The sequence below is a fragment of the Heloderma suspectum genome, chromosome 2, assembly GCF_057233095.1.
Source record: "Heloderma suspectum isolate Gila_16-S chromosome 2, 16-S_ref, whole genome shotgun sequence".
In the NCBI taxonomy this organism is placed as follows: domain Eukaryota; kingdom Metazoa; phylum Chordata; class Lepidosauria; order Squamata; family Helodermatidae; genus Heloderma; species Heloderma suspectum.
Genome location: NC_139459.1, coordinates 292,363,687 through 292,382,676, shown reverse-complemented (window position 1 = coordinate 292,382,676; position 18,990 = coordinate 292,363,687). Strand labels below are relative to the sequence as shown.

The window sequence follows — 18,990 nt, the reverse complement described above, 5'->3', positions numbered from 1 at the left end:
GGAAAGAAGGCCAAGTAACAAAGGAAGAGTACAGGCAGATAGCACAGAATTGCAGGGATGGCATCAGGAAGGCTAAAGCTGAGAATGAGCTGAGGTTAGCAAGGGATGTTAAAAACAACAAAAAGGCTTTCTTCAGCTACGTGCATAGTAAAAGGCAGAGGAAAGAAATGGTGGTTCAGCTATTAAATAAGGATGGCAAAACGATAACAGATGACAAAGAAAAGGCAGAGGTGCTCAATTCCTACTTTGGCTCAGTATTCTCCCGAAAGAGGGTCTATGACCCCCCTGGCAAAGGTGAAGTACAGGCTGAAGGGGCAGGATTGCAGCTTGAGATTGATAGGCATATGGTCAAGGAACACCTCATTACTTTGAATGAGTTCAAATCTCCAGGGCCAGATGAACTGAATCCTAGAGTCATAAAGGAACTGGCAGAAGAACTCTCAGAACTGCTGTCTATTCTCTTTGAGAAATCATGGAGGACGGGGGAAGTGCCAGATGACTGGAAGAGGGCTAACGTTGTCCCTATCTTCAAAAAGGGTAAAAAGGAGGAACCTGGGAACTACAGACCAGTCAGTCTGACAACAATCCCTGGGAAAATTCTGGAGCAGATCATAAAGCAATCCATCTGGAAGCACCTTGACAACAATGCCGTGATTACTCGAAGCCAACATGGATTTGTCAAAAACAAGTCCTGCCAGACAAATCTGATCTCATGTTTTGTTCAAGTAACCTCCCTTGTAGACCGTGGGAATGCTGTAGACATCATATACCTCGACTTCAGCAAAGCTTTACACAAAGTGCCCCATGAGATCCTGATGAGCAAACTAGCTCAAAGTGGGCTAGATGAAACAACAATCCGGTGGATCCACAGTTGGCTACAGAATCGGACTCAAAGAGTGCTTATCAATGGGACCTTCTCAAACTGGGGAGAGGTAACGAGTGGGGTACCGCAGGGCTCAGTCCTGGGCCCAGTGCTCTTCAATATTTTTATTAATGACTTGGAGGAGGAGGTGCAGGGAATGCTGATCAAATTTGCAGATGACACAAAATTGGGAGGGATAGCTAATACTTTGGAAGACAGAAACAAAATTCAAAGTGATCTGGATAGACTGGAGCACTGGGCAGAAAACAACAGAATGACATTTAATAGGGACAAATGCCAAGTTCTGCACATAGGACAAAGAAAGCAAATGCACAGTTACAAGATGGGGGATACGTGGCTCAACCACACTACAAGCGAGAAGGATCTTGGAATTGTTGTCGATCACAAGCTGAATATGAGCCAACAATGTGATGTGGCTGCAAAAAAGGCAAATGCTATTTTGGGCTGTATTCATAGAAGCATCGCTTCCAAATCCTGGGAAGTACTAGTTCCCCTCTACTCAGCACTGGTTAGGCCTCATCTGGAGTACTGTGTCCAGTTCTGGGCACCACACTTGAAGAAGGATGCAGACAAACTGGAGAGGGTTCAGAGGAGGGCAACAAAGATGATCAGGGGACTGGAAACAAAGCCCTATGAAGAGAGACTCAAAGAACTGGGCATGTTTAGCCTTGAGAAGAGAAGACTGAGGGGAGATATGATAGCACTCTTCAAGTATTTGAAAGGTTGTCACAGAGAAGAAGGCCAGGATCTCTTCTTGATCATCCCAGAGTGCAGGACATGGAATAATGGGCTCAAGTTACAGGAAGCCAGATTCCGGCTGAACATCAGGAAAAACTTCCTGACTGTAAGAGCAATACGACAATGGAACCAATTACCTGGGGAGGTGGTGGGCTGTCCCACACTGGAGGCTTTCAAGATGAGGCTGGACAGCCATTTGTCAGGGATGCTCTGACTTGGATTCCTGCATTGAGCAGGGGGTTGGACTCGATGGCCTTGTAGGCCCCTTCCAACCCTACTATTCTATGATTCTATGATTCTATGATTAGGCAATTAACGAGCACTACTTGGGGTGCTAAACCCAGGGTTCTTAAGACGACAGCATCAGCCCTCTGCCACTCGGCCGGCGAATACGCCTGCCCAGTTTGGTATAAATCAGCACATGCTGGGCAAGTTGACGTTGCTTTCAATGGGAAAGTAGAATCATTACCGGATGTCTAAAACTTACTTCTCTAGATAAGATCTATCATATAGTTGGCATTGCCCCGCCTGCTGTTTGTAGAGAAGCAGCAGCATACAAAGAGAGGCTTAAATCTTCAGTATCCAAACACCCTCTTTACGGCCTACAACCAACTCTTCAGAGATTAAAATCCAGGAAAAGCTTCCTCAGATTGATGGAAGACATTGATGAATTCAAAAGTAGAATGGACTTATGGAAAGCTACAAAGAATCAACACTGGAAGGAACCAGCAGAGGAGCTGGCACCCGGTTCCGATGAAAGCTGGGAAGTTTGGAAATCACTGAATAGACTGCGCACGGGCGCAACAAGATCTAGAGATGCTCTGAATAAATGGGGCTATCCGGAGATCTCTGCCCTATGCAACTGTGGAGACTTGCAGACAACTCCACATATGTATACTTGCCCTTTGTGCCCAGACCAATGCACACATGAGGACCTTATGACAGCATGACAGAACGCAATTAATGTTGCTAGTTTTGGGGCAAGTTGTCTAATTTTTATATATTTTAGCTTCTAAATTTTATACTTTAAATGTTATGTGTTATAGCAAGTTTTTAATTGTGATGCTTCTGACACGAATAAATAAAATAAAATCCAAGATAGGATTATCCAAATGTTCTGCCTCTCTTTCCTGCTCTACAAGCCTTCACATTCAACTACTATAAGCCTAGAAAAATGGTAGAAAAATATTTAGCTGATTATGTAGCCTCATGTTCCACTCAGCAAACCAGTACACATAAAACGCACATCCCTCTCCCCTGACAGATAAGGTTTAACACTTTGCTTATAGCAGGAAAGGTGCATGGAATTCATTACTCCACATCCCATCTTAACCCTTGTTATACATTATCATACTGTGCTCAGTATCGCTGGACCACAGAGAAATTCATATATGCTACAGGAAGGGCAAACACTCTCCAAGAGACTAGTATTGTCCTGCTTTCACAACAAGTACTAAAAACTAGAGACAATGCCCCAAACACAAGTATTTCAAGAACAGATGGCTTTAGAGGAATGGTTCCAAGGCAACCTCTGAGATTTTTCTTCCTTATTAGTCTATATCCTAAAACACCACCATGGGGCATAATTAACTTTTAAACCTCAGCATCACACACTCACAAAATCACCTTCTCAACTGTCCTGTGCCTCCTTCTCCTAACAGTCTTCTAGAAACACTTTCAGTTTCTGCTTCTTTCATATGTTCCTTTAGAAAATTGGGCCTGCATCCCAGAAATCCTATCTTATCCTATCTAACTCTGTTTTGGAAAAAAATAATGTATACAAAACATCTTGAAAACAAAATGCCTGCTATGTTTCAGAGCAAAGATACTGCAAATATTCCAAAATACAGTGGGTATGGAACATGTCACAGCCTTGCAAAATCCTCCAAGCCATCCCATGCATTTTTCTGTATGGAGAAGTACTTCTTATTTGGAACACTACATTTTTTAATTTCTAAAACAAAGATAAGGCACTTGGAATGGCTTTCTAATTCTTTACTTGAACTTTTGCCTACTTAGAATCAGCATCCTGTCAGTCAAAAATGAATGGAAAGATGTGCACATGACTTTCACAACCACAACATTACATCACGCGATGGGTGCAATAGTGAATGATGCATGGGGGTCAGCTGTTTGATGTGACTTCGGTGACTCTCTGCTGCTTTAGAAAAACTGTCTTCATAAACAAAATAAGGAGACAGAAATAAATTATCAGGACTAACACTTCCACAGAAGCTGTTTCCAGATGCAAAGCTTTGAATGATGACACATAGACCAGTGAAAATAGTAATGAAAAGATCAACATGATTGGGTTGAAAAAAGAATGATTGATTACACAGTATCATAGAAGCAGATATAAGTACATTTATATGTTTTCTTTATTTCAAACATTTATATATGGTTTTTCAGGTATAAGCAACCTGAAAACCTCAAAATAGGTTACAGTAATATTAAGACAAAACATCAGCTAAAAAAGTTACTATCAGGGCTAAGGTTAAACTAAGAAGTTAGACTAAAGAACGTAATATTTTAAAAAAAATCTTTATCCATTTATCATAAATTTATCATGAGAGCTACTGGCTTTATAATGATACTACCATTCATGTTTTTATCCATGTGATAAACCCCGCAACAAACCTTGCTTTTTGCAAACCCAGTGATGTAAGCTACTGAAACAGCATGGTTAGATCATCATTCTAACCAACACAGCAGAAAATCATAGGTTTCCTAAATTAAGGAAATTGTGCTTCCCCAGTCATAAAGGTTTGAACACCGCTTAACTTATTTATATTCATTTGCTCCTCACTCTGTACTTTAAAATCTGCTATTGTTTTTTAAATCTCTGCATTGCTGCTAGGTTTTATCCAGGGTGTACTCTTATACTGTAGTTTTAAGCTTTTGTATTTTATATTGTATGTTATGCTGAATTTTGTGGTTTAAAATTTTGTGAACCGCCCAGAGAGGTTCGGTTATTGGGCAGTACAGAAATACAATCAATCAATCAATCAATCAATCAGGAGCTAAGGTAGAAAGAAGGGTTATCCATCAGAGGTGATTTCTTTACAGTGCAACCCTATGCACGTCAGCTAAGAAGTAAGCCCAACTGAATTTAATGGTATTTATTCCCATGTATGTGGATACAGGATTGCAGTCTTAAAGTCCTTTAAATAGAGGGTTACTACACTGACTTCCAGCACCATCAAGCAGCCAGTTACCACATCAAGCACTACACAGGCACCTCCATCACACAGGCAGTCGCAGAGCTGAGAAAGATATTGGATTGATCTCTCTGGGCCCACTCAAGACTCACAGATAAACTAAGATGGGAAAGGATAGGAAGGAGCTTGTACTTCCCTACCAAATTCTAACTCATGTTACTTTGCGGTGGTTTCAGAGAATTACATAAGAACATAGGAAGCTGCCTTATACTGAATCAGGCCATTGGTACCCCAGTATTATTGGTACCCCAGTACCCCAGTATTATTGACACTGACTAGCAGTGGCTCCCCAGGGTTTCAGGCAGGATTCTTGCTTAGTCCTACCTTGAGATGCTGCGAATTGAACCTGGGACCTGAACCTGGGACCTTTTGCATGCAAAACATGTGCTCCACCCCTGAGCTGTGGTCCTTCCCTAACAGGGTTAGCCCTGTTAGTCTGTTGCAGCAAAAACAATAAAGTCTTGTGGCATCTTAAAGACTAACAATTTTATTCTGGCATAAGCTTTTCTAAGATCACCATATTAGAACTAGGGATGTCAGAGAATTCCGCCACAGATCTCAGTGAAGCCGAATGCCAGTGCATTCGGCCCCCCGAAATCTGTGACGGAACGAAGCCCCACCCCACCCCACCCCACCACCCTGCGAAAGGCGTGCGAAACGGAGCACTTACCTACCTGCCGTTTGTGCTGCTTTGCGAATGGTGGCTGCAGCTGCGGCCGCCATTCACTTCCCCATTTAGGCCGTGATTCGCAGGGGGGGACGCGCTCCACACCTCCCCCCGAAATCCTAACCCGGCTGGCTCCGCGGCAACTCTGCAGAGCTGCCAGACGGGTGTATTTGGAGGCGTCTGGAGCCTGCGGACGCAAATGGCGGCGGCTACAGCGGCCATTTGCCTCCCTGCAGAGGCCGTGATAGGCTACGTAAGTTTTTACGTAGCCTATCACGGCAAAAAAATGGAACACAAATGGCGGCCACCGTAGCTGCCACCATTTGCGTTCCTGTTTTTTTGCTGTGATAGGCTATGTAAATATTTATGTAGCCTATCACGGCCAAAAACAGGAATGCAAATGGCGGCCGCCGTAGCCTCCATTTGCGTCCACAGGCTCCAGACACCCGCGAATGCACCCGGCCGGCAGCTCTGCCGAGTTGCCGTGGAGCGGAGCTGGCCGGGTTAGGATTTCGGGGGGAGGTGTGGAGCGCCTCCCCCCCCACAAATCACCCCTGCGAAAGGGTAAGTGACTTTCATATATCCCTAATTCAAATTTAAGAAGAGCATCAATGCTGCCAGCCAAATAAAGTGGTCTTATTTTATTTCAGGGCATAAATGAGTCCTAATCTTTTGAACAAGAAGTTATTCCATTGTTCTCACTCATCATAAGTGTATTTTACACTTAAGTAAACTGTAAAAATAATTGTCTCTCTGCTTAAGAACACTCTTGCCCTGCAGGGTGGAGAGAGAAAGTCTGGTAAATAGCCCACCATCTAGCTCTCACTCAGTGGTTTCAGCTGAGGTAGCCCCTCCCATGCCACCTGCCTGTATAGGGCTACTTGAAGAACCATCTTGCCCTAGGGAAGGAATGATATGACAGAGCAGGATATCAGATAATCTGATTGAAGGGAACAGCATGAAAAGAGCAAGAAGGAGCATATACTTAAGCCCATATAATATATGGCCCACAGTATCTGGTTGCAGTGCTTATGTAACAAGTGGTTTGTGGCATCCTGCTAGTATAGCACTTAAGTACTCACACACTCCCTAAGGCCTTTTTTGCTGGAATAGCAGGTCTTGCGATCAGGCCGCTACATTGATAAAATGAAATACTCCATTCAAGACTAGAAGATAAAATGCATTCGCCCAGATTGAGAGCAGGCTAGTTGCTCTTAAGTGCCACTGAAGTCACTGGGGGCAGGCTAGCCATAACTAACTTAAATTCTATTAATTTCAAGGGCATTTAAGCTCAACTAACTGTCTCATTGTAGACCCCAAACATACTTAATTAGAAAATAAACATATTGTGCAGATAAATGTTAGACAATACAGTGTTGCCTTTTCCTCAAGCCCCTGATGTGGATAATCAAAGTCACTGCCCTTGGGGTGGTAAAACCTGTTCTTCTTACCATCAATGCTTAAATGAACAGCAAGTTCCAAAAGCCTGCAATTAACATTTTTCTTTGCATATCACCTGGTTTGAAGTAATGAATAGCACACCCCTGTGATATTAAGATCTAACCATCTATTCCACAATTTTGATGCAAAAAAATCCAGAAAATCATTGTTTGAAATGGTAATTTAACCCACCTATGGAATATTAAGACAGAGGATTTCAATATGTCCAAAAAGAAAAGAAAAACACACCTCACTGCCAACATACTGAAAGAAGTCTTAGCCTTTGTTAACTCTCCTTTCCAGTATGTGTAGAACCCATTTCTACCACTGCCCTAGCTGGAAAAGGGGGAAAATCTAAATTTGGGAGGGAGAAAACTCCACTGCAGCACTATTACGTGGAAGAGTCTATCATTTGTAAACGGAGGACAACAGTTAATTGACAGAGCACATGTTACGTGTGTGTGTGTATTCGCATTAGGAACATAGGAAGTTGCCTTATATCGAGTCAGACCCTGGGTCCATCTAGCCCAGTACTGCTGACACAGACTGGCAGCAGCTTCCCAGGGTTTCAGGCAGGATTCTTTCCTAGGCAAATCTGGGGCCAGGGATTGAACCTGGGACCTTCTGCATGCAAAGCAGGCGCTCTACCACTGGGTTGGGATTGCTCTCTGCTGGACCCCTGGAGAACACTGTCAGAACAGGGAGATGGCCCAATAATCTGACTCAGCCCTGTAAACCAGTTCCTGATAAAATCGTTCAGGTGTTCTCTGTATAGGTCCACATCTATTATGTATCTCCTACAGTTGAATACGAGCCATGTTTATTCAGAAATATAAATCTCATTCAGTTTTATAAGTCTGTTTCTATATGTTCCTTCCTAGTATATATGGTTCCGACTGCAAATTTAAGAGCCAACCTATACATTCGGCAGAATTAGGGAGTACAACCTAAGAAACATATTATCACTTCAGGATGCTGTTGGAATGATGCATGTTTGAATACTCTTCTGTTGTTTAAAACAACAAAAAACAACTTCCTGCGTATAGAAAAATAACATCTCAGGATGTAGGCATGCTTCTCCCTAACATGCTACTTTTGTATATTAGGGGAAGTTTAAAAAAAGAAGAAAGATGGAACAATGTTCAGCTTTGTGATCCTACCTGCATGTTGAAGTGATATAGCTGAGGAAAAGCTTTATCACTCTGTTCTTCTGTATGTATAAACTGGGCCTTGTTCTCTGGGGAAAACAGTTCTCAAAGAACCTACAAGTTCCATTCACTGAAAGACAGTTAGCAGAACAGTGGCTGAATATTTTCCTGTTTAACAGGAATGGAGATCAAGAGAAACCTACAGTTATCCCACAAAGACATGAGAAAAAAAATCTCAGTTCCTCAGGCCATTCATTATAATCACTGCTTAGCTGTAAAATAGCATGAGGAAACTTATTTTACAATCCTTACCAGCTAAGAATATGTTCGATTACTTTGGTACTACAGACTGTGGTTCGATGACCAACAAACAGTAGAAACTAACCTGAAAAAATATAATACATGGTCATTACTCACACTCTTGTGTAGGATTCATGTCTAGAATCCCATACAAAAAAAACCTTGCCAAATGATGGCGCTTAAAACCTAGATTCCACACTAAATAATACTGCTTAATTTGTATATTTTAGATAGATACATTGGAGACGTTTTCATGATAATCTGCACATTTGTTCCAGTGTGATCACTTTTCAATTGTACCTTGTCTCTCACTTCTCCTTTTTAATGTCATTTTGAGAGGATGTAGTCCTAAAAAGCAACTTTAAAAACTTTAAATAGATACGTGGGGGGGGGCTTTGTAAGGAAGGAGGGGTATTGTGCATAGAATACGAGGGAAGGGAAACATTTATATATGCAAACATATATAAATATATAACATTTATAGGGGAAGCACAAGAGGGGCCATGAGGAAAGATTGGCCTCTGTGGAAAACCAGAGAGTCTCCTGTGATTTCTGAGATTTTAGCAGAGCCAGATCACACATTTCCAGAGCTCTCTCTACAGCTATGGGCCAAAAACGATGGGAGACATTGAGGTACGTGATTCTTCTTTTCAACACTTTATAACAAAAGAAACACAGCCATGGAAAGCTGAAATTGGGAGTGGGGAAGGAAGGACCCCTTAACTTTTCCTTGCTGTGTGTCCACTTGAATTGCTCCCCAACCTGCTTTGATTGCCTTGTGAGGGAAAATACAGATTCTCATAACATTAATAATTCTCCTATACACATACAGGTAGGAAATCTATGGGGGGGGGAATCCAATTTAAGCAGACAAACTGCAGGGAATGAAAGGGTTAAGCACCGCCCCCACCCCTCCACTCCCTACTGCAGATTCTAATTGTTGCTTGGTGGTTAAAAAAATTATACTTGGACAGGAGGAAGAATCACAGAACTGGTCCTATCTTCTAGTTTCAGCCCTATGAAACCATTTGTTATGTGCATACATGGGGAGGTGTGGCAGGTGGGGGAAGGCTCCATCCAATCCTATCCTAGAAAAACATATTACAAAAGTGGACAACTAATGCATTTCTTTAGGCTAGATCAGAAAGGAGATAAGCGGCAGGGTATGTCTAATTTGAATTTCTGTTTCCCTGAAATTAACATAACTCACATAGTGCTGCCACAATGATCATGGATACCAAAGTACAATTGATGGGCATATTTCATTTGAAATATATTTATTTAGGAAACCAAAACTTGGCAGCTTTTAAAATACTTTGTTACACTGACATCATGAGTGTTCCAAGATCTAAGGTGTCCTCTTCTTTTCCGCTTGTGGGTGAATTCACACATTTATGTTAATCACTTGATAACTGCAACATCAAGTGATCCCTTGCAGCTTGTGAAACAGCCATTGCAGACCAAACATTCCAAGCAGAGGGCTCCTAGTACTACACATCAGGCAGCTATTCTGCCTCCTTAATGGATTTTCTGTGTTAAAAAAAACATGGAAGCAGCAGTGGGAAAGCACAGAAGGGTTACAGATGGAAGACGTCTGGACTGTCTGTAAAATTCCATGAATGAGGTAGGGCATTATACAATAGCAGCCTCGTCTGGAAGCACTTTCAGGCACAATAAGCGATGATTTCCTAGTTTCTTTGCATATATGCTGGTTTTGCTATGGCTACAAAAGGATACTGTTACAATACTACATGTATACACCAAAGTGTCTTTCAAAAAAGAATATTGCTAATTATCAACCAGCAAGGTAGCAAGTACGTTGCTTGTTGTTCAGTAAGGTGGGACTTTGGGATTCACAGTATTGAATTCATAGACTTTGTCCCGGCTGTGCAAAGATTGCCGGGTATGCAGATGATATGCTTAGTCATGAGGTGAAGAGGTGGCTTCTGTCTGTCTGTGAAGCATCACCAACTATTAGATGATTCTAGGAGTTCATGAATGAGATTTTTAATGTAGCTGCCCCTGTCCCCTTATGAATAGCATACATAACTTGCTCTGTGTATGTGAGATAAGGAGGTTTTCAAGAAGACTGGCATAGTGTCACTCTTCTAAAGGCCCAAATACATTGCCACATAATGTCAGTGTATCTCAGTATGTTGTGGGCTTGCTGGCAAAGAGGGCATATATGCTGTTGATACTGCTTCACCCAGCAAGTCCCACTCACAATACATCCTGTACTGGCATGCATCATCACATGGCAGTATATGCCAGGCTACAAAATTGTATGATGCCAGCCAAGTTGGAAACTATAATTTAAAACTTTTATCTACCTTCACAGACTGCAAATAGTTCAAGCAAGTGTGGGCCAGGAGATAAATATAGGATTTTAACATTAGAAACTTGGGTTCACAAGCTTAGATTTCTTAGCATTAGAGTGAAACTGCATGAGCCAAATTTGCTAGTTGTCCTTTGTATGTTATTACACGCCATGCATATAGGCACATGTGTAGGGATGATTTCCAAATATACCTATCATCTTTTTTTTCTTTCTTTTTTTTGGTGGCTCATTATTTTTATGAATGTTGCAAGAGATTATTCCTGTGCACACCCACTTGTATTTCTGATGGGGAAAACCCCTAAAAACACAGACTTTGGCAGATTAAGGCGGCAATCCTATACCCACTTACTCCCCAATGAGGGGGTAAGCCTCAATGACTTCCACTGGACTTACTTCTGAGTAGACATGTATAGGATTGCCCTATAAATGACTGCCCTAGATTACCCATTGGTCATTTCTGAAAGTAGTTATAATTCCCTACTTTAGAGGCTTTTTATGTGCATAAAAAAGATAAAGGCTTCAGTCCATAGAGTCCCTTTGCATATGTCCAAAGTGTTATAGGCATACAGTGCCGATCTTATTTTTTCAAACAACAATCCCTTGTTACCACATTTCAAGCTGTGTTTTAAATGCTGCATAGCAAAAAGAAAGAAAGAAAGAAAGAAAGAAAGAAAGAAGAGAAATAAGGTTCTGGTGGTGAAGAAAATCCTCTGTTTCTATACAATCTCTCCTTGGGTTGTGGCCAGAAAAAGGTGTTTCATAAATAACCACTAATAAATATTTGGGAGCTAGCAATGTGCCACATTTTCAAGAATTTTTATTTTTCAAGTGTACAAGAAAGATTTCAACCCAAACCAAAGTCTCACCTGTGCAATGTGGTGGTGTCCCACATTGGTTTGCATTGCAAAATAAGTTGCAGTGAAATCTCTTTCACTCAGCCTGTGATGGAAACTTTGTGACTTCAAAGAGTACATCACATAGTTTCCAACTGGTTTCAAGGAAGCAACACCAGTCCTTGGCCCCCAGTATATTACATACTGGGCACTGGTGCAGACTCCAATCGACCTACTGTGAGAAATTATTTCAGTAATCATTTTAAGGCACATTGTACACTGGAAAGTTCTGCAGAACGTTAGTAGTTTCAGTAAGTATATGTCCTTTACTGAATCATATGTGCTTTACTGAATCAGTACTAGCGTGTAGCTCCTTGCAAGACCAAGCCATCAAATTCTGCATAACTTTTCTCAGCTGGGATAAAAGCTACTAGACTAAAACTTTAGTTCCCTGTTATCAGTAGGCCAACGCACACCCATATAGCTGAACTGGCTGCCAGTCCCTTTCCAGCCCGATTCAAAGTGCTGGTATTAACATTCAAAGCCCTAAACAGCTTGGGACCAGGTTATCTGAAGGATTGCCTCCTCCCACAGGGCCGCCCAGACGCTAAGATCACCTTCAGGAGTCCTTCTCATGGAGCCCCTGCCAAAAGAGGTAAAGCAGGTGGCTACCAGGAAAAAGGTATTTTCTGCTGTGGCACTCCAGTTGTGGAACGAATACCCTAGAGAGGTTCACCTGGCACCTACACTGTACTCTTTCCGGCGCCAGGTGAAGACCTTTTTTATTTTCCCAGGCATTTTTAGCATTTTAGTATTCCAGTTTTGTAGTTCTGCTGTAGTTAAATCTACTATTGCATTTTAAATATCTGCACTGCTGCTAGGTTTTACTCTGGTTGCATTTTTATTCTTTTAGGGCGCAATCCCATCTGGATAGGCAGCCGCCTCAGAACTCGGAGGTGATCTCCTATCCAAAGCAAGGCAGGAGAAGCACAGGGGGGATCATTCCCTCCGTGCCTCTCCTTCCCTGCTTTTTCTGCTGGACAGCCATTTTCGGCTGTCTAGCCATGGGGGCCAAGCGGGAGAGGAGGCTGCTGTATGACACATAGGATGTGTCGTACAGGCAGATCTGCTCTCCCCACCCCAGAATGCCCCCAGCCCCGCCCCTTTTCAGCCACTCCACGTTCCTCTTCCAAGCGTGGATGGGGCTTCTCCGTGCAGCCTTTGAGGCAGCGTGGACATGGGGGGAGGTCGGTTTTCTGGGAACCAACCTTGGAGCACAGGCTCCGAGATCAGTTCCCGGAAAACAGCATATCCTATGGCGGTCTAGCCGCTGTCCAGTGGCCACAGGATTGCTCCCTTAATCTATTATATTTTATATCGTATTTTCGGGGGGGGGGGTTGTGGCTTTAATTTTGTGAACCACCCAGAGAGCTTTGGCTATTGGGTGGTATAAAAATGAAATTAATTAATTAATTAATTAATTAAATATCAGTCAATGAGATTCTTTTTCCAAATGAAAATGTGTAACATCTAACAGATTTTACCTTCTCAAATCAACAGACTAAATGTCTCATCTTTCCTGTTTCTTCAAAGTGTATTGTAATAACTGACTTGGTATCCTGCATTGAAAAGGTTAGACTCGATGGTGTTATAGGTCTTTTCCAGCCCTACTATTATTCTATGATTCTATGATTCTTCATCTAAGTACACTTCCCCAGAAATATCAGAAAATAGGCTTTCATGAGAAGCTTACTTTCTTCTAAACACATCCACAAAAACAGAGTACAATAACTTCGAAAGGGCTCACCATGATGATATTGAGAAGATAGACAGATCTGCTAATTTTAAGTTTGATATCTAAAACTGTGATTCTAGGCAAACTTGCTTGGAAATTCCATTGGAAGTCAATACTTACATATCCTAGAACTGCAGTCCTAAGCACACTTCTTTGGGACTTACTTCTGAATAAATGCGCATAGGACTGGGTACAGGAACATCAAGAATCAAACTTAGTGCAAGTTATGCATTTTTGTGGGCAAATTCCCACATGACATTTTTCCTGTGTAGAGATAATATGTCTCTGTAATTGTTGTGAACTTCCCAGAGAGCTTTGGCTACTGGGCAGTATAGAAATGGAATAAAACAACAACAACTTGTATTGGTGCGAAATGCAATTATTATTATTATTATTGTTGTTGTTGTTATTATTATTATTATTATTATTATTGCACTTTCAAGTGTGAAAAAATCACAAATGTTTATTTTGCCATGGAACAAAGTGCTTGCCTATTTTGCCACACAGGAACAAAGTGCTTGCCTTAACTGTGTACTTAAATAGATTTTGTTATGGACATGTGCTCCTAGTTTTCTCTGGATTAAGTCTCAGATGTTATCATCACCTGACAGCTCACATTAAAGAGTTGGTTCATAGATCACTTACTAAGTGTAGCTCTACTGATATCATTGCACCCTAATCTTTCTCTTTCCTCCCCTTAGGAACACTGCAGTAATGTATTTTTTTTAAGTGCCTTGGTTACATTCTGAAGTGATTATTTAAAAGTAAGTGTATATTTTTGAACAGTGTTTATTATAAAATCTACCATCATAATTCTTGTAGGAATAAGGACATTTCACACACAAAAAATATCTTTGAACATTATTATCATATCTCTGGTTTGTTATAAGCTGCCATCAAGCGCAATTATGCCTTTTTACATGAGGAGGTCCAAGCTCCAGGAAAGAAGCAGTTTCCTCATCTTATCATCAAACTGCTACCAGAAGAAACCAGTCCTCTGCCATAGCAGTATTAAATTATGACCTTGTTACCATGTTAGATCGTAACTCACACATATTGCCTCAAAGTTACAACACTTAACAGGAACTTGCAGTCTCTAGTGTATAATGCCCTAGGGAGAAATGACAGTGGGAAACTTACAAAACACTCCTGCAGACTTGGGATATGACACCAAGGCATTATATATTTCACAACGTATAAACTCTGTTGTGGCAGGATTATACCTGGAATCCCACACTCCTTGTTGTGGTTAGGCAGCCAAAGAGAAAAATTACGGTGTTTTAAAAAAATTAATCAGCTGTTCCAGCCAAGCGAGAAAACAAAACTTTCTCCCCATTGTCTTGCCTCCATTCAAACAGTATCACCACAGGTACAAGTGCCTTAGGTTTTCAGCATCATAAATGTAGCAACAGCGGACAAGTTCCCTTGGACAAGCCATCCTGCCTTATGGGCAGAGAGGACTGTGGCATGGTCATATGAAAGCACACTTAACACATCAAATCCACATAGCACCTATAAATGAACATTCCCATCCCACTTTTATGAATTGATACTGCATACTTCTATAATGAACACATTCACATCTCCTATTAATAACATCTTCTCATCCCCATCCATTGTGAGCAAGGTGTATTACTCTAAGGTGATGTGGAAGGCAGGCCACACGTGGCTAAGAGGGTCTCCGGAAGATTCTATCCCCCTCTTTCTTTAGGATGACTCTAATAATGCCTGCATGTCACAAAACCTTTTGCCCCCAACCCTCCTTTCCTACCTGTGTCTCGATCCAGGCTTAACCTGAACAGCGCTCCCACCTTCAAGTGTCCTCACGCCTCCCCACTAACTTACATATCCATTAACCATTAGTTAACAGACTGTGGGTGTGCCCATGCAGGCACACACTTTGCATGGAAACACGCATTCCTTTCCATTCACCCCACAAAGCGAGTTCAGGGTCTTTTCTTCCTGCAGACCTCACCTAAGGTGAACCCAGACACCCCAAGACCCAGTGTCTGCCTCAACCGACTCCTGCTCCTTGTAGCCCCAATCCCCCCCCCCCTTTACATTAACCTACAGAAGAGCAAAACTCTGAGCGAAAGCGAGTGTGCCTAACGCTGCTGCCCCAGACGCTCGTTCCCTACCTGGAACAGAACGCACTCCCTTTACCTGGCTTCGCCCTAGCGCGCGTCTGCCCGCCTTTCATTCCATGGAGGCAAAGTCCCTTTGAACGTCTACCCAGCACAGCCCGGAGCCGAGGCGGCTGCGCGTGCCCCTGAATGCCTCTGCCCACGAGTCCCTCAGCCCTCCCCGGCACGCGTCCCCCAGCCTCCCTCGCGCTCCCTCCGGGCACAGGCGCGCGCGCGCCCACGGACAGCGCTGCCTACACAGCGTCGCGTCGCCAGCCCTGAGACGCAGCCCCTCGTCGGGCAGGCGCGGGCACGCAGCCCCCTTGCCTGTCCCTGTCCCGCCGCGCCGCGAGCGGCTCTCGCTGCCCCTCTCGCGCGCGCACTGACCTGGCGCTGTCAACGCAGCAGGAGAAACTCTTCCCGTCTACTGGCATGAACTCCCCCGCCCGGCCCGTCCTAGGGCCAGGCGCCGCCTCTCGGGCCCGCGCCGCCGCCGCTTCCCCGCCCTCCCGCCAACCCCCGCGTCCCTCTCCGCTCCTTCCTACCCACCCCGTGGACGGGGGCAGCAGCAGCCGGGCCGAGGCAGTTCGTGCCTGTCTGCGGGACAAGAACCCGGACGAGGCGCGGGGGGAGCGAGGCACGCGGGGCAGAGGCGCTCGGGCCGCGCGGGGCGGCAGTGGGAGCGCGCGGGGCGCGTTGCCGGGAGCGCGGGAATCTGCTCTCCGGCCACCACAGGCGCGCCGGAAACGTGGGGTGGCCAAGGGGCGAAAAGTGGGAGGACAGCCGCGTAGGCCCTTCCCGGGGAGGCGCGGAACGATGGGTCTGCGGGAGAACGCGTGGAGAGCGTGCGCGGCTGGCCCACGAGGAGTCAGCGTGGCGCGCGCTGCGTCCCCGCTTCGGGAGACCCTCCGCAGCACGCCCTCAGTGCCCCCCTGCGCTGACTGCCCCAGCGAACCCAGCCCTCCTCGATCGGGGGAGCAGAGGGCGGTAGCTCCTTCCAGATGCCTTCCCTGCTTGCCTCCCTCCCCCCGAGAATTGCAGGGGATAATGGGGGGGGGGGCAGGAAGACTGGGCCTATCCAACACTTTTCCAGGGTAGAGTTTTGTCAGCGTTGCCCCCTCTCATTGGGAAATGGGAAGACACATAACTAGTATCGATACAAGAAAACATTTCTCTCCTTTTTCCTCCTCTGTATTTCCTATGTTTCCTTGTGCTGTTCTGCCTCACTGCTTCAGGCATCTTACGTTTTCCATCCACACCCCATTACAAGGGCATTCAGGAGCAGCGTTTGCTGTTTTGGCACCTTGGTGTTCTGCTGTTTGTTGAAATATTGCGGGTAGTCTTGAAGCACTCAGGAATAACACTTGTTTACACATATATGTTCAAGGGTTTACACACACGTGTGCGTTTTGTTGTCCATTTAAACTTAGTTTTATTGTGTTGTAATTATCTTTTTAAAAATTACCATCTAGTAAGGCGCTACATAAGGAACAATATACTGGTTTCTTGTTAAAAAGTAAACATCTGGAAGGTACACATCTGTCCAATTCAGGTTTTTAGACAGAATAAAAAGAGCTTTTCAATTTCATTTTGCACACTGTTCTTCCTATGTTGCGAACTGCAACATTGGATCCAGCAATACCGTATTTCCTGTACAGGGACATTGCCAGCCCCTCCCTTACCTGAAGAAACCTACCACCAACCATTCTGCATTAGCCACAGATCAAGGCAGTACCCAAGGGGCTCCTTGACATGGTTTTTTGGGGGGTGCTATTGGCATTCTTTGTTCATGGTATTTCCTGCATGTAATACACGACGTCATTGGCGTGCAGCAGCTGTCCCATGCTTTCCCCCATTTTCCCTGTGATATTTCCATATGCAGCAAATGCGGTATTATTTGCAGTCGTGCAAAGGATCTGTCATTACTTGCCCATGACATCACGCTATGGCATGCTTTGCATAGGCGGGTGTTGGGCAGTGCAGTGTTGACATCACCTAGTGACGATGATCGGATGGGAGTGTCACTCTCCCACACCTCCCTTGACTTACAGCCCCTTCCATTCTGCTCCTGGGAACAACACCGAAAACTTTGGAAGTGTGGTATACTGGCATTTCATTAGCACAGCATGGCAGAGACCTTTGCTGTTTCAAACGCTTGTGATGTAACAGCCCCTTTCCACTCAGTCCCCTCTCCCAGTGCATACTAAAACAAAAAAAGTGTTAATGCTTGCTTTTGCAGGGACAATACTGACTTGCACATGTCGGTGTGGGGGAGAGCAGACTTCTGAAGTTGCAGACATACTGTGGATTGTATATAGAAATTGCTGAGGTAGGGACTGGAGGCAGCAGAAGTGAAAAGGGAAGGCAAGGAAGTTGAAATGGAAAAGTTCATGCTGAGAGTGGGGAGCGGCTACCCGAGAGGGGGTGGACTGAGGGCCTACAGTGCTGCTGACATCCAATACCATCCCGCCAGGCTCTACCCACCAGTGTAAATGGCAGGTAGTGTTATGCAGTAAAAGAAAAACTGGCTGTGTAAAGAACCGATTTAACTCCTGCAAAGAATCCAGAAGCAGAAGCCCTGGTAAGTTGTGGGATAAAAAGCCTGGTGTGGTGAAGCCCAAGAAATCAAAGGCAATTTAACCCCTTGAGAAGTTGCGGCTACTGCTCCACAGTGGAAACTAGGCAGGAGTCATGGTGGTGGGGCCAGGCTGTAGATGTGAAATTGAGTGGAGGCAACTGACGCTCCTTGTTCAGCCCTGAGTAGTGGAGGTGGCCGCAAGGAGAAGTTGCAACCACTGCAGTTCTCTCTCTGGGTGGCGGGGCGATTGGGATTGGGCCCATTGCAGCAGCACCTTGGGGTGCCCCTACTTCTTGTCCACCTGAACAGGTGACCAAGAAGCAGCTACCACCACCTCCACCCTCTTTCCGAGTACTGTGGCTACTGGGTTAGGGCCCTGCAGTAGGCCCAATTATACCTCCCATTGCGCCACCCAGAGGGAGGCCGCAAGCAATGGAGCGGAAGAGGTGGCTCTTCCTTGCCGCTGTTGCTTGCTTGCCAGTCCAATAGGCAGCCATATCTGCCCGCTGCTGAACCCAATCACCACTGCTACCTAGAGGGAGAGGGCAAGCACGTGAAAGGAGGGGCCTGCTACCTTGAACTGCTGTTTGCTGCTTCCCAAGGCGGCCAAAACAATCCACAGTGGGTTTCTGCTGGTAGTGGTGGCTGCTGCTCCTGAGCGGCAGATAGCAGATCCTCAAGAGGCCAACCTCTGATGTCAGCTGTGATTGATACCGGGAAGTATTGGTAATTATCAGGATTAATTGCTTTAAAACTAATGGAAAAGGACAAAGCCTGCTGAAAATGCAATCTAATAGTTTTTTTTTTAAAAACAAAACATGTATTGTGGTAAAGAAACAACACTCTGCACATGCTCAGTAATAATCTTGTGTTAAGTGTGTTCCCATCAAGCTAGAACTCTGATGCTAGAATGCCTGGCTGTCCATACA

The 18,990-nt window shown here is 44.3% G+C and overlaps 1 protein-coding gene across 2 annotated transcripts in view; it reads right to left on the bottom strand.

The window, feature by feature from the left end:
* PPARG (peroxisome proliferator activated receptor gamma) overlaps positions 1-15,909 on the bottom strand; it is a 95,034-nt gene extending 79,125 nt beyond the window's left edge. The window contains exon 1 of one of the 2 annotated variants that reach the window (XM_084839869.1): positions 15,524-15,909. In XM_084839869.1, the coding sequence (XP_084695995.1) occupies positions 15,524-15,560 (37 nt within the window). In that variant the 5' untranslated portion in view covers positions 15,561-15,909. The remainder of the gene's footprint in view (positions 1-15,523) is intronic. The other variant, XM_084839870.1, reaches the window with a different exon arrangement.
* Positions 15,910-18,990: the final 3,081 nt, after the last annotated feature.